This window comes from Tauraco erythrolophus, chromosome 2 (assembly GCF_009769465.1).
Source record: "Tauraco erythrolophus isolate bTauEry1 chromosome 2, bTauEry1.pri, whole genome shotgun sequence".
In the NCBI taxonomy this organism is placed as follows: domain Eukaryota; kingdom Metazoa; phylum Chordata; class Aves; order Musophagiformes; family Musophagidae; genus Tauraco; species Tauraco erythrolophus.
This window is the reverse complement of record NC_141466.1, coordinates 108,942,681-108,961,830: the sequence shown is the minus strand read 5'-3', so window position 1 is coordinate 108,961,830 and position 19,150 is coordinate 108,942,681. Positions and strand designations below refer to the sequence as shown.

The window sequence follows — 19,150 nt, the reverse complement described above, 5'->3', positions numbered from 1 at the left end:
ACATTCCTGTGCTACACCATAATTGTAAATGTTCATTTACAGTGAACTGAATTGTTCATTTAATGCATAGAAAGCTGTTCCTGAAAGCTCATAATCTTACCTGGCTTACATTAGACATCGCCAAACTGTGTTTCTAGAAAATCTGGGTTTGGCAGAATGTTGTTCTGAAATTTGGGGCTTCTATTAGCTTGATGGTTTCTACTGATTGTAAATCTTTACCTGCCAGGTTTGCAACTAAAGGGGGGGGTTTATTTGGATTTTTTTCTTAAGTGTTTTTCACTAGAGTTAGTCTGTGAGAGGCTTTGTCCCAGCCCATGAAAGACTCACAATGAAACTTGATAGCAAACAAATATAATAAAAACCATCCCTAAGTGATTTATTACCGCCTTAAAAATGAAAAAAAATTATGAAAATTGGATCAAAATATTCCTTTTGTATCAATGATCTGTTTGTGTGGTGATTGCTACCAGTAAGAAAGTAAGTCTGAATCATTGGTTAATAGTCCTTACCTTGTTGCAAAGCTTCATGTGTCTCATCTACTGGTTATTGACAAAAATTGTTGATTTTTTTTTTTTTTTTCCCCTTTTATCCTGGCTTCTGTCCTTTCTTCCCTCCCTACCTTTTCTTTCTTTCTGTCTTTTTTTCTCTTTCTTCCCCAGACCTACAATATTTTCAGCGATGACAACCTGGAGTACAGTGGTTTATCTCGCCAGTTCCTCTTCAGGCGCCTTGAGCCGTACACTCTCTATACCCTGGTACTGGAAGCTTGCAATGCGGCAGGCTGCACTCGTTCTCCACCCCAGCCAGTCCGAACAGATGAAGCACCCCCAGTGTCTCAGATGGCACCTGTAATCCAGGCAGTGAACGCTACCAACGTTCAACTGAGCTGGTTGCAGCCAATTAATCCAAATGGAAAAATAATTCGCTATGAAGTTATTCACAGATGCACAAAAGAAAACGCTGCAGGGTACAGAGCAACAACAGAAGACGAGAAAATTGTTTTCACGGAATATAACACTGAAAGTAATACGTTCGCATATAATGACAAGGGTTTACAGCCATGGACAAGGTACGAATATAAAATACGCACCTGGAATGCAGCAGGCTACACTGACAGCTCCTGGACAGTGGCAAAGACAAGTCAAACTGCCCCAAAAGGTCTCGCTGTCCCCAGGTTATCCCTGGTGTCAGTTAATCCTCGTAAAGTGCTCATCTCATGGGCCGCCCCGGCACAGCCCAATGGTGTTCTTCAGTCATACAGGCTGCTAAAGAATGATGTCCTCTATCCTTTCAGCTTCGACGCTGCAACTTTCAACTATACAGATGAAGACTTACTGCCCTATTCAATGTACAGTTATGCGATAGTTGCCTGTACGATGGGAGGCTGCTCCACCAGTGAACCAGCTACTATACAGACGCCAGAAGCAGCTCCTGCCTTAGTGGATCCACCATCTCTGCAGGCCATCAGTGCCACTCAAATTAATGCATCTTGGGCACCTCCTCAAATACAAAATGGAGATATCACAAAGTACATATTGAAATTAAACAATGAAGAGTATTATCCTGGCAAAAGTTTGCAAATGTTGGTTTCTAATCTACAGCCTTACACGCAGTATGATTTTGCATTGGTTTCCTGTACTGCAGGGGGCTGCACATCTAGCATATCCCAGTCAGTGATGACCATGGAGGCCCCACCATTAAATATGGAAGCTCCCAGGCTGCTTGTCATGGGCTCAGAGTCAATTGAAATCGCATGGAAACTTCCAGCTAAGCCCAACGGCAAAATCACAAGCTACGAGCTAAGGAGGGATGGTGCACTTGTTTACTCAGGTCTGGAAACTCGGTATCTTGATTTCACCCTAACGCCAGGCATGGAGTACAGCTATACTGTCACTGCAAATAACAGTCGAGGGAGTGTGACCAGCCCATCAGCTCAGATAAGAACCAACCCTTCTGCTCCATCTGGGATGTTGCCTCCCAGGTTGCAGGCATGGTCCTCAAAGGAGATTTTGGTGGCCTGGGATCCTCCTATCAAAGTAAATGGTGACATTAGAAATTACACAATCTCGATCCACAAGCCTGCTGAAACAGGAAAGAAAACTGTTGACTTTGATGCATCTCATGTTTCCTTTCTGAGACGGTCGTACATAGTGGCAGAGCTACAGCCCTACAGTAGGTAAGTCTGGAAGACCTCACTTGTTGAATAAATGCAGCAAGGTGGTTCAGTGGGCTGGCAGATAGCTCAACCATCTTGTTTAAACAGATAGTCAGACCCATGGGGTTTTGTTCCCTAACAAGCACATTAAAACCAGGATTTTTTAAAATTTATAGTAACATCAGCTGTATATCATCTTGATGAATTGCATAGTGTTGACTTAGGTTGTAATTAATACAAGGAGTAATTCAACACTCTGCTATGGACTCCAAAAGCTGCAATCTTGTGCTTGTGTATCTTTTGCAAGATGTTTGCACTCAAGAATAAATAGAACTTTAGTTGACATAGTTTGGGACGGGGAGACCAAAGACCTGTTAGCTGGCCCATTCACAGTGTAACTGAGTGAAGATTCATGGCATCACACCAGGAACACACTCACACCCTGGAGTTGAAAATAAGCGCCTTGTGTTTAAGTAAAAACTAAAACTTAAGAGAGGGTACCAGACTTCACTACAGAAGAAGAACGCTTGATACTGAAGTAATATCTTCCCCACTAATTCTTGATTATTTACCTGACCTTTTCTCATATATTTGTGTAGGCATAATTTGTATGTGTTACATGGTTGATAACTCTGTCTACTATTTATTTATAACTAATCTAAATCCAAAGAGAGAAGAGTAATAGAGTGAAGAACTATAGCTCTCAAATGGTATCCAAATCATCTCCTACAATGAATCATCATTTTGATTCATATCATCAAAACCAAAATGATTTTGATCCCTTGACCCTGCAGATGTTAACTCTGCTCTCAAAAAAGAATAACAAATGAAAACCCAGAAGACAGTGTTCTTCCTTTTTGCTACACAAGGCACAGCATATAATCTGTGTTCATACAAATTGTTTTCTTATTCAAAAAGCCAAAGACCAAGAGAAACTAAGAAATCCCCCAGATTTCATGCACAGTCTATATTTCCATTTGCAGTGTTTTAATCACTTTGTTCCTGATTTGCGTTCCCAAAGGTATGAAGTCCAGCTCCAAGCTTGCACAGAGCTGGGTTGTGCCTCCAGTGAGTGGGCATCGGTACAGACGCTGGAGTCACCCCCGGCAGCGCAGCCTGCCCCTCTCATAGAAATGCAAACAACGAACAGGGGCTTCCAGTCGACTTCTTCCATCCTGTGGACTGGCCCACAACAGCCAAATGGGAAGATTTTATACTATGAACTTTACAGAAGGCGAACAACTCCAGCCCACGTAAATTTAGACATTGCGCTTGTTTACAATGGTTCTTCAACCTCCTTCAAAGATGACAAGCTGCTGCCTTACACGGAATATGAATACCAGGTGGGAACTGAAGCCATTTAACATCTCTGATTATGATTTCAGTAAACCTTGAGAACCTTACTTTACACTTACAGCTAACATACACATCTCATTTCTAATGTTAATAGTATTGTCATACCTGAATGATTATTGTTATTTTGTTTTAAATAGTTGAGAAGCTGAAAATAATTTTGCACAAGCAATACATTCATTCAGCATTCACTTTTCTTTAGCTTAATTGTGAGTATTGCCTGTATTTCTTGTATGTTAAATGTTTGTGTACCCTCCAGAGCTTTTACAAGCTAATGTTACGTGAGTAGTGTGACATTCTAGTTCTTAAAAGGCAGCTTCATTTCATTAGTTTTTCTTTCTTTTTCCATCCTCCCCCAATCTATTATGAATTAATTTTTACTTTGTGATCTTAAAATAGTTTACATCGAGAGGGACTGGGGTTGTTTTCTCTTTAAATTAGACATTAGGATCACAAGCAGTTTTTGTGGGTGGTTCGAAAGTGAATTTACTGTTGATGGTTGGTGTTACTTCTTATGCACATAGGTGTTTTTACTATTGTACTTCTTATGAGGCTAAGATAAATCAAGGAGACTAGCTCTGCCATTCTTCCACCTGTAATTGTTTTCTGTGTTGAAGTTACAAGTTTTAGCATCATTTTATCATACAGTACTAGTGATAATGTAGGGCTTTACTTGATTTCAGTCTATGAACTAAGAACTCTGCCATTTATAACCATCTGAAATTTTTCCCAAGTTTTTATATGAATTAGTGGAGTTTAGACCCTCACCAAAAAAAACAGCCTTGAATTTGTTGTTTCTAAAAGTAAGCAGATGTAGTATTGTAGCAGGATGAGGTTGATTTTTGAATATGATGTTGTCTACGAATAGGCACACTTGTTTGCCACTGAACAGGATAACAGTATGCCTCACTACTGATTCTGAATGCAATATTTGTACACGTGATATATCTTGAAGATGAGCTTGGCAATGCTCAGAAGTCTTTACTTTTTTCCTAAAAAATAAAAATAAAAAAATAAGATTATTGAAGCATGGATTTTTTTTTATATATATATATGAAACACAGTACATTCCGCCTCTTGAGCTCCTGCAAGGTGATGGTAATCTTTCTTTTACAGGCTCATTTGCTTTATAGGATCACGAGATAATTCAGGTTGGAAGGGCTCTCAGGAGACCATCCAGTCCAACTTCCTGCTCAAAGCAGTCAGTTAAGAGGCCAGATGAGGTTAGGCAGGGCTTTACCCAGGTGCATCTTGAAAACCTCCAGGGAAGAAGATTGTATAACCTCTTGGGGCAGTCTGCTCCACTGCTTAACTGTCTTCACTGTGAAAAAAATTTTTTACTACATTCAGTCTCATCCTCTTTTGCTTGAACTTATACCTGTTTTCTCTTGCCCTCTCCCACCACATACCATTGTGAGGAACCTGGACCCACCTCTTGCTAGCCTGTGGATACTGGGGGACTGCAATCAGATCCCTCCAAAGCCATCCTCTCCAGGCTGAACAAGACCCAGTCCTACAGCTTCTCCTTATAGGCCAAGTTCTCCAAGCCCATGATTACCTTGATGGCCCTCGAAACTGAACTTGCTCCAATTTATCAATATATTTCTTGTATTTGGGGGCCAAAACGGAACAAATGCATGTAATCACTTCCTTTAATTGTCTGGCTGTGCTCCTGTTAAACAGATAAAGATGCTGTTGGCCATCTTTGCTGCCAGATTACACTGCTGGCTTATGTTCAGCTTTCTATTTACTAAGAACTCTATGTACTTACCAGCAGAGGTGCTCCCTAGCTGGTCAGTTTCTACCCTGTTATGCTGCAAGGAGTTATTCCTTTCTAGGAGCAAGACTTCACATTTGTCTTGCTGAAATTTGTAAAGCTCCTGATGTCCCATTCCTCTATGCCCTTCTGAATGGTAGACCTACCCTTCGACATATCATCTGGTTCACTCCAGTTTGCTGTCATCCACAGATTTGATGTATGGATCAGGTTCTTTGGCAGCTCTGCTCCACTGCTACTGTTGTGTTCTTTTTGGTAGCCAGAAACCATGAAGAATTAAATCTAAAAAGTTACTTTATCACATTGGTCTATCCAGCTGCTATATGTACAGGTGTTGTAGACTCACTGAGTCTTGTAAGTTGGAAGGGACATCCAGAAGCCATCTAGCCTAGCTCCCTCCTTGAAGCAGGTCCAGATAGAGCAGGCTGCTCAGGGCTGTGTCCAGTTGAGTTTTGGATCAAGTTCTCCATCATTGCATCTCCAAGGATGGAGATTGTACAGCCTGTGTGGGAACTCTTTTCCAATTTCTGACTACATATCTCTTACTTTTCTTTGCAGTTAAGTCCCTTGTTTTGACTTGTGTCCCCTGACTCTTGCTCCATTATTGTCAGAGTCCTGGGGCCTGAAGGGAAAAAGGCAGTTCCTTTCTTCATAAATCAGTTCCATCAGCTCTAATTTAGGTAAGAAAAGGATTCTGAAGAGACAAATATAAAACTATTGAAAAGAGAGCCTAGGATGCTACTAGAAAAGTGTAGTCATTGCAGTATTCACAAAGCCTTTCTTCTCTGCTCGACAATCACAAGCCTCTTTTTTCCTTCAGATGTTTCTGGATTGGCAGTATGTCTGTAAATAATAACCAATGTGAAAAGTTAGCTTTGTGCGGAAGGAAATGATGTGTATCTGTGAGCTGGCTGCTTCTTATTGCTGGTTGCAGGTCCATGTTACTTGATTTCCTTTAGTTTCTTAATGATGTCTTCTTGAACCTAGCAGAACAGTAGCTGCTACAATAATACTTTCCAAAGCAAAAATGATAATTACTCAAAGCCTGAAAATTTATTGCTCTTTAAATACACTAGAGTGTATTTTCCAGTTGTCACTTCTCTTGTGATGAGAGCTGTTAAGCCTTTCCTGGAAACAGGATGCTTTAGGGTGAACCGTTTGTGGTTTAAGTCCTATTATGTACAAATATTAAGATTTCCCTTTCTTTCTCCCAGCTTTCCTTTAATGCCTGTGTAGGGCCCATCAGTTGGCCACAACCGTGTGAAGCCTGCTCTCCGTTTACTGTAGTTTCTTATAGCAGAACTATTGTTGGACCAGATCTCCTTGCTACTTTGGACAGGATCTGTGAAGAATGTGAGTTCAAGTGCATATGGGGCACCTGAGTAGGTAGCAAGCAATGTAGCAGACCTAAGCCCTACTTATTAGTTAGGAATCTTTCTTAGATAAAAGATTTCCCAAGTTAGAAATTGTAGACATTGATTGTAAGATATTCTCAGTTGCACCAACTTTCAATTATCTCAGTCAGAAGCTGTTTTTTGGGAAGTTGATACCACAGAGACTTTCTTTAGTCAAAGTTCTTAATGATCTATCAGTGACAGATAACAAAGAAAACCTCTTGACCAGAATCCTGTGGTTTACCGTGCTGTATTCAAGACTTTGCTTTTTATCTCAGTTCTACTCCATGACCGCGCTGAGCTGCTGCCTGGGACACTAAATCATTTTTGGGTTTGTTTTTTTTTTTTTTTTCACTGGTGGCCATATATTTCAGCATGAGAGGTTTTTGCATGCACGTGTTTGTCTTCTGCTTATGTCACTTGCAGCAGTCCTCTGGGATCTATTCTGAGCCCCTCCATTGTTGACAATTTATATCTTGCCTGTGAGACAAGTTATTCATAAGTATAGGGCTTGGCTTTTGCTATTATGCTGATGAAACCCAGATTTATATTTCACTTAAACTGGATATTGATTCTGCTGTCTCTGCATTTGAGGCTTGTTTGCTGGACATAAAAATTTAAATGCAACTGAATTTCCTCCAGCAGAATGCAGATAAAATCAAAGTGCTGTGATGGGACTCTCTCCAGCATTTTTGGAGGTGCTGAGATTTAGTTCAATGAACCCTGACAGCTTCTTTGGATCTGAAGTCAAGATTTTGGAGTTTGGTTTGGGTTTTTTTTCTGCTGGAAACTTCAGCTGAATATTTAGGACTTGTAAGACTAGCTGCAAAAGGTGCATCTTCAGAAATGATGAAGTGACATTAGAAGCTCATGCTGGTCAAAGGGATTATGCCCCTTAAATGCTTAGGTCACTATTGTTCAAGGAAGCACTTTTCTTCTTTAAGGGCCAAATCTGCATAAGCATATTAGCATCTGCTGGGTTTCAGTGGGTTTTCAAGAGGCATTAAGGTGCCTACTGTTCCTTACTCAGGAAAAATTACTTAGATCTTTGAAATTCCCTCTTTTGGTCTATTCATACATTTAAATATTTTCATTTTCTAAAGCATCCGACCTTTTAGGTAATTGCTGGAATGCTGCCTGAGATCTTCAGCTGTGTTAAACAGATGGAATTGCTTGATCTTCTGAAAAAAAACCCTTATCTTAAACAAGCTTTATAACTCATGAGGTCTAATGAGTTTGCAAGTGTAATCTTTTTGTTCCTGGAATATTGCTGAAACCATGTAGGCCCTTCTCAGGAATTATTGAGGATTGTGTGCAATATTGCCATATAGCAACTCATAGAGTCAGACCTGTTTTTCTCAGCTAAGGGAAGGCCCTTTTGAACAGAAACTCATGACATTTAGTGCTATTCTGCAAAGCCGAGCTGTCAGAGTATGGTGTGATTTCCATGCAAGTGCAATGTCACTCCTCCGCAATTGTGCTTAATTCTGTACTTAAGACTGCTTCTTTCGGTTAATGGCTTAATGACTTCCTGGTTTAGGACACATCCTTATTTCCATTTGGCCGGCAAGGAATAAGTAAAAGACAGAAAAGTAGAATTTCCCCTTTTTCAGAAAGTTTTATGGCTATCTGCAGAGGTTTGTTCTCCAGGAGAACTATCCAGTGCACCAAGCCAGAGTCTGCAGCGCTGAAGCTGCCTGCCTCCGACCGCTGCGGGAGGCACAGCATCCCTCTTGCTTGTGAATTGTGCTTGTCACACTCCAGTTACTGCAGCCCAGTGAAGGGTCTAGGAAATATCCCAAGATATACCAGCAGAAATATATTTCAGGTCCTTCAACTCAGACTCTCGAAGAGAAAACAAATAATATTCTGACTTTGAAGAGATAAAGAGAAAAAAATGAGTGCAAAGTCATGACAATTAAGGAAGGACCAACTACATGGAATGAAGAATATGTCAGCCTTCTTGGTCACTTTTCAGAGATGACAAGAATGACACTTGGTTTACCAGCTTGTCTATCAAATTGTTGGCTGAGCTCCAGTTTGTGCTGTTTAGTTACTGCCAAATAGCTCAGTGACTTCTGCAGCTTAAAATAGGGTGAAACTGGTTTTCTGACTGGCCAGTGATGGATAGTCACCCATTTGTAATATCCCTTATATCTGGCTCCTTTTCATCGTTTTAATTCACCGTTTCTTCCTGCCTCCCGGACAGAAAGATGCACTACAAAGTAGTGACATAAAATAAAACATAGTTCTTTCTTGCACTCCCTGCTTGTTACACCCTCTTCATTTTGTTTGGAAGAGTGTTTTTTCTTCCAAGGTTCATTATGCTCCCTGCTTCCAAGTAGAGTTTCTTATACTACACCTGCATTAGGCTATCGAGCTTGACCTCAGCTTCTGAAAAGTAAAACAGACATAACTATATTGTTTCACTGATGTAATGGCAATACCTACTCTAAATGATAAGAGGGCTGGAGCACCTTTCCTATGAGGACAGGCTGAAAGAGTTGGGGCTGTTCAGCCTGGAGAAGAGGAGGCTCCGGGGTGACCTTATAGCGGTCTTCCAGTACCTCAAGGGGGCCTACAAGAAAGATGGGGAGAGGCTGTTCAGGAGGGCCTGTTGTGATAGGACAAGGAGTAATGGTTTTAAAATAGAGGGAGGTAGATTCAGATTGGATATTAGGAAAAAATTTTTTACCATGAGAGTTGTAGAACACTGGAACAGGTTGCCCAGAGAGGTGGTGAATGCTCCATCCCTGGAGATGTTCAAGGCCAGGTTGGACGAGGCCCTGAGCAACCTGATCTAGTTGGAGATATCCCTGTTCCTTGCAGGGGGGTTGGACTAGATGACCTTTGAAGGTCCCTTCCAGCCCTAACCATTCTATGATTCTATAAATACCCTTTTGCAGAACGAGATGCTTCCTTTCCCCTGGTAGCAGGTACACAGTAGGGAGAAGGGCCATTTGAAACCACATGATTTCTTTCATTAAGCCCCACTTCAGGCACTATGTTTCTGTCATCAACACCATCCCAAATTCAGGTGTGTGAACAGCGCATTGATGCAACAAATGTTGATTTTTGTTCATTAAACTAAATACAAATATTAGACTGGATATGCTGGCTTCCAAAATTACCAGTGAGACTGTTACAGAACCACTCTTGCAAGACCCTTCTCTGTAAATTGTGATTCTGACATATTCAACACCATGGCAAGCTATCCTTTAAAAAGACATTAGTGTGAGTACCAGGGGAAAATATACTCCAGGGCTGTAGATGACTTGATATGATTTCCTTGATTGTATCTTTTTATTTATGAGGCATAATTTATGACTGCTGAAAAGCAAACTAAAATGAGTGATGACTAACTACAGCCAAAGTAATAAATCAGAAGCGGAGAAAGAAGTGGTGATTTTGATCGAATCTATTGAATTAGCTGTTGCCCTTAGCCATTACAGGTATTGGAAAGACCTTTTAATATCTGCTTATCTCTCTCATGGGAACTTGGTAACTATCTCATTATATACCCATAGGAAACAAATTATTTAATTTTCTACCTTTTAGAGTTGAACCTATTTACATCTCTCATTAATTACTGGTGTTATACTATGTTATATGAAATGAGCTTCCTTTAGAATTTGGTAATTTTGTTTAAGTCCCAAAGTGCTTGCCTGTTGTCTTTCCCTTCCCCAGAATGGGTTTAGTGCTTTTATTGTTAGCATTTGAACAGTGGAGATGAATAGCAATGCTAAGAGGCTCAAATTATCACAGTGCTAGAAGCTTGGACCTAAAATCCATCCCATTATATGTTTATGGCCTCCCTAAGGATGCTAACTGAATGTTGAAGAGGAAAAGTATGGATCTGAGGATGGTCAATCAGAAAGCACACATTTGTTTACTACCTTTTTGTACCCCTGGTCATGAGTGGACACTATACTTTCTTTCCCTTCTTTCCCTTGCCTTTTCTCTGTCCCCTGTAGATTGCCACCACTTTTGAAACTTTCTACTTTGCTAATATCTGCCTGACACTGCGGTGCCCAGATGTGGATACATTATCCTAAAACTGAATGCTAGATTAGGTAGAGAAGCTTTGTGATCTGAGCTGAGCTGATGTTGTATAAGTAGCTCCAAATTACCCAGGCTGCACACTGGTTGGTTCTGGTGAGAAGAGAGACTTGTGAAGAGTGCTGCAACCGATGACAAGAGAGAGCTGCCCTGATTTTCTCTAATTTTAAACAGCCAAGATTCTGGTCTCTTCACTTTTCTTGCAGACTGCTGTTCAAACACCACTAAAAATAGGGTGCTGTGTTTCTGAACTTACTGATGTCATATCTTATATACCCCTAAAATGTCTTGCTATCTTGGAAAAGAATTATACTGTGAAAACTCTGTTTATGTAAGTGTAGAGTTAGAAATTAAACAAATCTGAATCCAGAAATCCAAAGCAAAGTCTCATAGTAGTGCTATGTCTTTGCAACCTCCATGAAACAACTCTAGGAGAAGAGTGGTGCGAACTCCTCTGTTACCATTTGTCTCTCCTGGCATGCACCTAGTGCCAGCATTGAATCCTTTTTGGAAAGGCCAGCAGTCACAAGCTTAGCTACCTTTAACTGAAATTCTTCACTCCTCCAAATATATGGTCTCCGGAGAGGTTTTCCCCCTCTCTCTCTCTCTGGCCCCACTTCGAAGTGCAGTCTGGGCCAGGGGCCAGCAGATTGATAAAAACATTTTAAATGGTAACCTGTGTAGCTGATTTCAGAGCCCTCTCCTGGCTTTTTTGAGACAGTGCAGCCATTTAGCAGCTGCACATCTTTTGGCAGGGTGCTGAGCCATGCACCATGATGTCAGACTTGATGCTTTTGGAGGCAGTATATTCAGAAAGTCAAGTTATAAGCAACTTCTGTTGGCTCTCTGCTGTCTGTAGTTTACCATTCAATACATCCCTGAGATGTGATTGCTTCCCGTTTGCCCCATGTTCCTGTGTGCTCTTTTATAATCTTCTGACATTATAAGCCGCAGGTAATACTGCTGCCTATTAAGCTCTTTACATTTCTATACGAATGCAGTTAAATATTTTTTGGTGCTGATCATATTGCAATTTAGAAGGAATTTTTCTGAGCCCAGAAAGCTTTTTAGAAAAGTCTAAATCATGAAATTTCAGTTTAATCACGCTAGCCAGGCAACAGCTTTCATCTGTGACCATTTTGTGGCGGCTTTTAGAGGAGGCATGACCAAACCTCTGATTTTAACAGGTACTCCTCATTTTAGCTTGTGTTGCCATGCTGTCCCATTTCTTCACGCAAAGAAGTGGCTAAACATCAGTGTTTCCATCTACAGTCAGTTCTGGGCACTTACTGCTCCGAGTCTCCAAACACTGACCAGGATTTACTTGGACAGCAATTCTCAGAGTGAAATATTTTTATACCCATCCATCTTTTTACAGATGGTTGAGCAGAAGCAGAGGGAGTTAAGGGAATCCAGCTTAGGTCAGTGTAAATCCAGAATTTAGATCCTCAGAAGTTCTGTTTAGCTGTCACAGCTGTCTCAGAAGCTGGCATTAGATTTTCACAGACACCTAGAGGTTTTCTGCTGAGAACATGTCTTGGCAGAGCTGACTAGCTGGTATCGGTCTAGAAAGCACACTCAGAGCATGCCTGTCCGTCAGGCCCACACACATACGGCCATGACCTCGGCCTTTTTTCAAGAGAGATGGTCATGTGGTGCCTGAGAGATGGACCACAACGTCACCTCCGCCCCACCTCTCTGGGAAAGGGCTAGGCTGGGGAACCATGTCTGCTCCCGCTTGCTTATGCTCTGCCCAGTCAACTTTGATTTCATTGTGTTCATGCAAAGTGAAACGGCCTTGGAGGGAGCACCCCAAGTACAAAGATGGGTCATCCCCTTCAGCATTCCCACTCTGTAGCCTGCCTCCATTGACACAAGTGATTGAACCTAAATTACCTGCCTCCTGGAGGTGTCCTTTAACCGCTTAGCTGTAGTATGACAGAGGATGAGTGTCCCCTTTTCCCTTGTCCTAAGACAGTGTTTTGAAAGGAAGAGCCCTTGTCTGAAGTAAGGCTTGTTTTCTGAAAGATGAGACATAAGGACCTATGATAGGAGAGGGATTGACGGAGGAAGGTTTCTCCATCCAACCCTAAGTGAGGCATCTGCTTGCCAAGAGAGTCGCACCCTCTCTCCTCCAGAATTCCCAGGGGGTCTCATTCCAAGGCCAAATTCCTGTGCTACACAGGAAGCCTCTGTTCCTAACTCTTCACCTTCAGTTTTGCTGTGGGCAGCTTGCTTGGCAGGTCAGGTCCAACTGTTACGCTCTGTGCTCATTAAGGCCACAGCCTGGATATAACTGGAGCTTTTGAGTTCAGGTCAGTGCTGAGTCGATGCCAGTGGCACACTCAGAGCTGCTCTTTCCGTATGTGGTTTATTCTTTCCACAAAGAAATACGACCCTTGAAATGAATGACGGTAGGCAAATCTTTGTAGCAGCTGGAACTGAACAGAGATAGAGGGTTTGACCTACTGCGGTAAAGTGAACAGAGTTTGGCTTTATGAAAAGTTCACAACAGAGATATATTACTGATTTCACTGAAAATGAAAGTGCTTTGGCTGAGCTTTTTATCGTAGGGCATCATCTGTACTTATGCAGTGTTTCACTGGATGGTGCTATATGTTACTGATGGAATCAGGGTTTGTAATTGGCAGAACCACAGCCTTCAAAGCCACTGTGGTGGTTTTTGGCCTTTTTCCTTCCGCAGGCTCCTTGTGAATTGTCCTGTGGTCTTGGAACTTAATATTGCAAGCTGGAAGGACTCCAGGCTCAGTTTTGAAGACCTCTTATTTCTAAACCTCCTATTTTTTTTTAAGGCATAGTCCCACCACCCACTTCCCCAGGACCTCTGCCCAGAGTAGATCACATAAGAACGTGTTTTACTGTAGTTAGAACAGCTCGACATGAAAGCTTACTAAGGAATACTTATACTAAAAATCGCTCAGACAGTCCTCTTGTATTGCCATTTAGATCTATCATTCTGATTGATCACTATGTGGTTGGCTAATATTGAGCCTAATTTAACCCTATATGCTCATGCATCCATCTATTCTGTCTATTGTACCTGACATTCTACAAATTACTTACTCATGCAAATGACGACCTAAGGCAACCTTTTATGATATTCGCGTTTAATTATACAAATGGTTTTTGATAAATAAGATTATACATCCTTCCATATGTTTATTCACTCCTTGATGAAAGCAAAATTTAATTTTCATGCAGATTTGTTGGAGAGTGTGTTTAATAAGTGCTGAGTTTTATGTAGTCTGCAGATCACTCTGGTTTTGGGAAGCTGACAGAATCAGTAGGCATAGTTCATAGAGACATGTGGTTTTTAATCAGGCCTAATTCAAGCTGCTAAATTTTGAAATCTTGGAACTGAAGCTATTGCCTTTGTGCTCATGCAATAAAGCAAATGTTGTGAAAATAAATGAGAGACGCTGACTTAACTATACATTTTAATGGCCTTTATTTATATTATGGGTTACTGAAAATGTTACCAAACAACTGATACATTAATATTTTTAAGAGAGAAACGTTCCTCTAAAACTTTCCAGTTTAAAAGAGTAACTAGAGTTTGACTTGTGCCATTCAGTCAAGGTGAACACAACTTAAGTGTCACAAAGTGCCAGGCTGAATTCATTGGGGCTGCTTGCACACATGAAGGATGTGTGCAAGGGAGAAATTGTCAGGATGAGATATCAGTATATTTGGTCAGGTGTCTTTGAAAACGTTATCCCTGTTGATCACATCTTCTCAAGCAGTTCTATTTGCATGGTATGACACAGACAGTGGTGGGAATTCAGAGTTTGGGGATCGGATATGAAGATGACGCACGAACACACGCTGCCTGAGATATGAAATCTGCTTCTTTTCCCTACATGTAGCAGTGCAAAATATTCCACCCTTCTGTTAGAAAGTCACTGAGTCAACACAGGTGCCGGATGGCAGTCAAAGGACATTTTGCACGGGTCCCCTTGCGCTGCGTTTTCCTCAGCGTCGGCGCAGCTGCGGAGGCATCCCTGGCTAACCATGGATGGTTTGTAGGAGTGAGTCCCTCACTAACAGTTTCTCTGCTTTTGTATTGAAGGTGTGGTCAGTAAACTCAGCGGGCCGGACGCCGAGCAGCTGGTCCCGCTGCCGGACTGGCCCTGCCCCTCCTGAGGGACTGGGAGCTCCCCTCTTCGACATGGTGGCATCTACAGTGGCTGTGGTGAACATCAGGCCCCCTCTTAAGCCAAATGGGTTGGTCAGTATCTACAGACTGTTTTCTAATGATACCAGAGGGACTGATGTGGTGGTGAGTAGTGTCAGCACTGTTTCTGCACTTCCATTTGAGCTTGTATTTTCTAGTTTTAACAATTTTGTTCTTACAAGCTGCTACTGTTGGTTACAGACTGTCTTCCTCTCCTACACGCCCATTGTTAATTGCTCTGCAATGCTCTCTTCTGGCCAAAGTGCCATGAGTGCTTTCACTCATCTAAATGTGCTTCTCAAGGAGCTAACCTCATCATTAAACACCTCTGAGATGGTGATGTGCTGTGACAATGTGATGGGAACCAGAAATACTGCTCAGGGGTGGCTAACCATCCAAACTAAACACTTCCAGACAGGTCTCACTAGTCCAAACAGTGCAGGTGGAAACTGCAGTCATTAGGAAATGATTGTGCGCTTTGGATAGCCTATGGATTTGAAGTTCAATAGAAAGTGCTGTGTTTGAGCTTCCCTTAAAATCTTTCTTGTTGGTAAGAAGTATTTCATGGTAAAGCACTGAAGAATAGTGCAAGTAGCCAAGCAACTTCCTCTGTTTGTGGGGAAAGGTTAGGGCTGCGGAGAGTGCCTGAAACAGTTACCACTAATCAGTGCAAAATACTTGAATACTTTTTTTCTGTAACACTATCTATTTGATTTTTACTAGTAGGTAAATATTTGTATGAGATTTTTTCCCTTATCCCTTCTTGCTCATCTTGGAAGTGCTAGGAACACCTTCCCAGGTCATCAATCCTGTCCATGAGCTTAAGCTGCCTACTGATTGCACATTACACATTTATTCCTTCCAGTGCAATTGGCTGTGTTTGTGTCTTATTCAGCCAGTTCATCTCGTTGATGCCTGCATGGCCCTCCATTTCCATCCCCTCAGACTTGCCATGCTGCTGGCTTGTCTCTGACTCTGGCATCAAGAAGTACCAAGTGCTTTCCATTGCCTGCCTGACTCTGTATTTCCTGTTTTTTTGCTGCTCTCTGCTAAATCACATGCTGCCAAATAGGAGCAGATGTTGCCCCTCGTTGGTGTTTTCTACATATTTTTATTTCCTTGGCTTAAGAAACTATACCTGCAAATCACTACAGCAAGGAGGTGAAGCGGCAGTTCCCATGAGCAGTTTTCAGAACAAGGGCACCATTTCCTTTGCCAGAACTGCCAAGTCTCCCTTGCTGAGTATAGAAGAGCTTCCTAAAACAGGCTCACCCAGCACCGCAGTGGTCTGAATGCAGAGCAGCATCGTGTTGGCCCTCGACTTAGTGGTACCTACCAGAGAGCACATTCTCCTGTCTGTGAGGAAACTGACCCACCAGACACATTCGTATCACTCTGCCCAATGCTGTCCCCTGTATCCACTTTGAGGAAGCTTGTGAGATACACATGAGTATTTGCTAGCACACTTATCACAGAGCTATTTTCCACATTAATTTTGTTTTGCTACAGTACCACTTATCCTAGAGTTTCTCTTTAAAGTTTTTCCTGTTTCTCTGATCCTGACAATGACATTTGCGAGTTGACAGACAGTGGTCACGACTCAACTCAAGACGTCTGTGAGGCCACTGATGGCATGGTCTTTTCCTTTGAACAGTGCCCTTTAACTTCATAATGGGAGAAAAATGAATGCAGAGTTCCTAGTACACAACAGCTGCATTAATGTCAGATTTAAAGGACATGCAGAACCTCATGCCTGTCTTCTACTGAAGTTAATTGACCTCCGTAACTCTTATTTAGTACTTGTGGTACTTGAAGCTGTGACAAGTTTCCTCTTAATTTTTATAGCTGTCGGAAGGGACTGCGACTCAGCAGACAATACATGGGCTAAAACCTTTTACCACATACTCCATTGGTGTGGAGGCCTGCACCTGCTTCAACTGTTGCAGCAAAGGACCCATGGCCCAAATCACCACGCAGCCGGCTCCACCCTCGGAGCAGCCCCCACCACAGATTCGTACTGTGACCTCCAGGAACGCCTCTTTCCAGTGGAGCGCCCCTCAGTCACCCAACGGCATTGTCACCAGGTAGGAACTGCCACCCAAATGAACGTGGCCACCTCAGCTCGGGACTTGAGCTGGAATCACAGAGCTGACAGCGAGCACTGGACGGTTGTGGTAGCCATGCTCCTTCTTTCCACTGTCCTGGTGATATTCCGTATGGCCTAAATATCATCTGGGAGGTGTTTACACACAACAGTTGCTTTTCTCCTGAGCAGGGTATTGGGGAGGATGAAGAGGGGGAGATGAAGGTGGGGAGGATGAGTTGTGAGTGGAGGTAGTTGCCTGACAGCTGTGGTTGTGCAGCCAAAAAGTTGTGAGATCAACTGGCAACAAGGAGGCAGCTGCATCTTGTAGTTGCTGAGGCAAATCCTGATTTGCAAAAGTGAGCAGCAACGTAACAGGCATCAACAGTTTCATTGTGAGCACAACTAACAACCACGGTTACTTGTAGACATCTTACAGTTCGGGTCAAAGTCTCCAAGGGAAAAGCTGGAATCAGGTCCATTCTCTTCTCTGGTAGCCAGACATACAGCAATTAGGATGAAATGTAAAGTTGACTGTTGAGCTATTAAGGCTCTTGATCAATCAAAATCTCAACTGTTTTCTCAGCTATGAGCTCCATGTGTATATGGCTTGTCCCCTGAACCTACAGCCAGCAGTGAAGGCTTGCAGTCCTGGCCCAACTGAGGTGAAGTATACAGGAAAAGGCCAGAGTGCCAACGTGTCCAACCTGGAGCCTTACACGACTTACAACCTACGAGTCGTGTCTTACAACTCTGTTGGCAGCAGCGCCTCCGAATGGATTGGTTTCACTACAGAAAAGGAGCGTGAGTATGAGAAATGATTCTCTGATCAGCAATGCCTGCTTCTGATGCATGGGTCTGCATAGGGCCAAATGACTTCTCTACCTCTGTGAAAGATGATGTCCCCAGAAACTTGCTCTTCCATGTCCCCGGTCACTGTGCTTCTGCTGCCCATTCATTGAAATTCTACTCTGGGGCTTGACTGCTCATTCCTTCCGAAATATTTCTTTGCTCATCATCTGAGATCACATCCTCTATCTCAGGAGTGTGGAAACCTTTTATTTTACTGAAAATGGGCAGCAAAGCTGCAGAACATAAAATGTTCAAGTATTACCAGAAGGATGATGTGTAGTAATAAATACATTGCCATAAATAATCCCTGGGAAAAGTGAAGATCTTGAAAGAGGTCTGGTGATTCTTTTCAGGAACAATCTTACTGTCCTAATTTGTGCCACACTTCTGCCAAGGCTCATGAGAGTTTTCCTTGGATGTCATCTGAATGATTGGATCCTTGTTGACACCGAAGTAAGAATTTGTTGCTATGTATCTAACCACCACAGACAGTACTTTAAGGCTATGTGGTGGTCTGCATGGAAATTAAACATGCAAGACTTGTGCCTACAGTCAGAATAGATTTTACCATCAAAACTGAATTTGTAGTAGTCTAACATCAGCTTTTCTTAAAAAAGATCTATAGTGCTATAGCCAGAGTCATTCCATAACAGATGAGATGGGCATTTCACCTCAGCCTGCCAGGTCAGGACAAAGAGAATGTTCTGGTTTTATCTCATAGTCTTGTGTCAGTATTTCAGAATTACCTTTCTAGCAGTACCTTTTGTATCACGTAGTAATTACTAAAAACGTGTCTGCTACATCCTTAGCTGAAAATTTCAGGTGGAACAGCCACAGATTTTCTTTAATGTCACCACTGAAAAAAGAAAAAGGTCTTTATCTCTAAAGGTATGTTTTATTAAATTGCAGACTAAAAGGCTGTAACATGATAACAAACCTTTAAATGAAAATTCATAAGGAACTGATGAGACATACAAAACAAAAGGGTTTCAAAGCAATTTTTAAACTCCCGACCACTGGATTGCAGCCCTCTTCTTTCTATGTTCCTTTTCTTACCTTGCTGACCTCTTCATGCCATGTCTCCTGAGTCACTCTGAATGTCTCCTTCTTGCCCAGAAGGCTTGCTTTACTGAGAGTGGGCAATTAGTAGCAAAGTGCAGCTGGACAAGCAGCTTTCTTATGAACAAAACAGCATATACTGGGCACATGGCTTAATGGCAAAGCCACCAGAAAGAACCACCTCAAACATAAAAAATGAAGTCTTTTGTCAGCAAGCTGTTGA

General features: G+C 42.1%; 1 protein-coding gene across 1 annotated transcript in view; it reads left to right on the top strand.

The window, feature by feature from the left end:
* Positions 1 to 19,150, top strand: part of USH2A (usherin) — a 397,560-nt gene that overhangs the window by 370,156 nt on the left and 8,254 nt on the right. Inside the window, exons 62-66 of the mRNA XM_086629442.1 lie at positions 660 to 2,176; positions 3,177 to 3,498; positions 14,829 to 15,038; positions 16,779 to 17,017; positions 17,603 to 17,820. Of these exons, the coding sequence (XP_086485568.1) occupies positions 660 to 2,176; positions 3,177 to 3,498; positions 14,829 to 15,038; positions 16,779 to 17,017; positions 17,603 to 17,820 (2,506 nt within the window). The remainder of the gene's footprint in view (positions 1 to 659; positions 2,177 to 3,176; positions 3,499 to 14,828; positions 15,039 to 16,778; positions 17,018 to 17,602; positions 17,821 to 19,150) is intronic.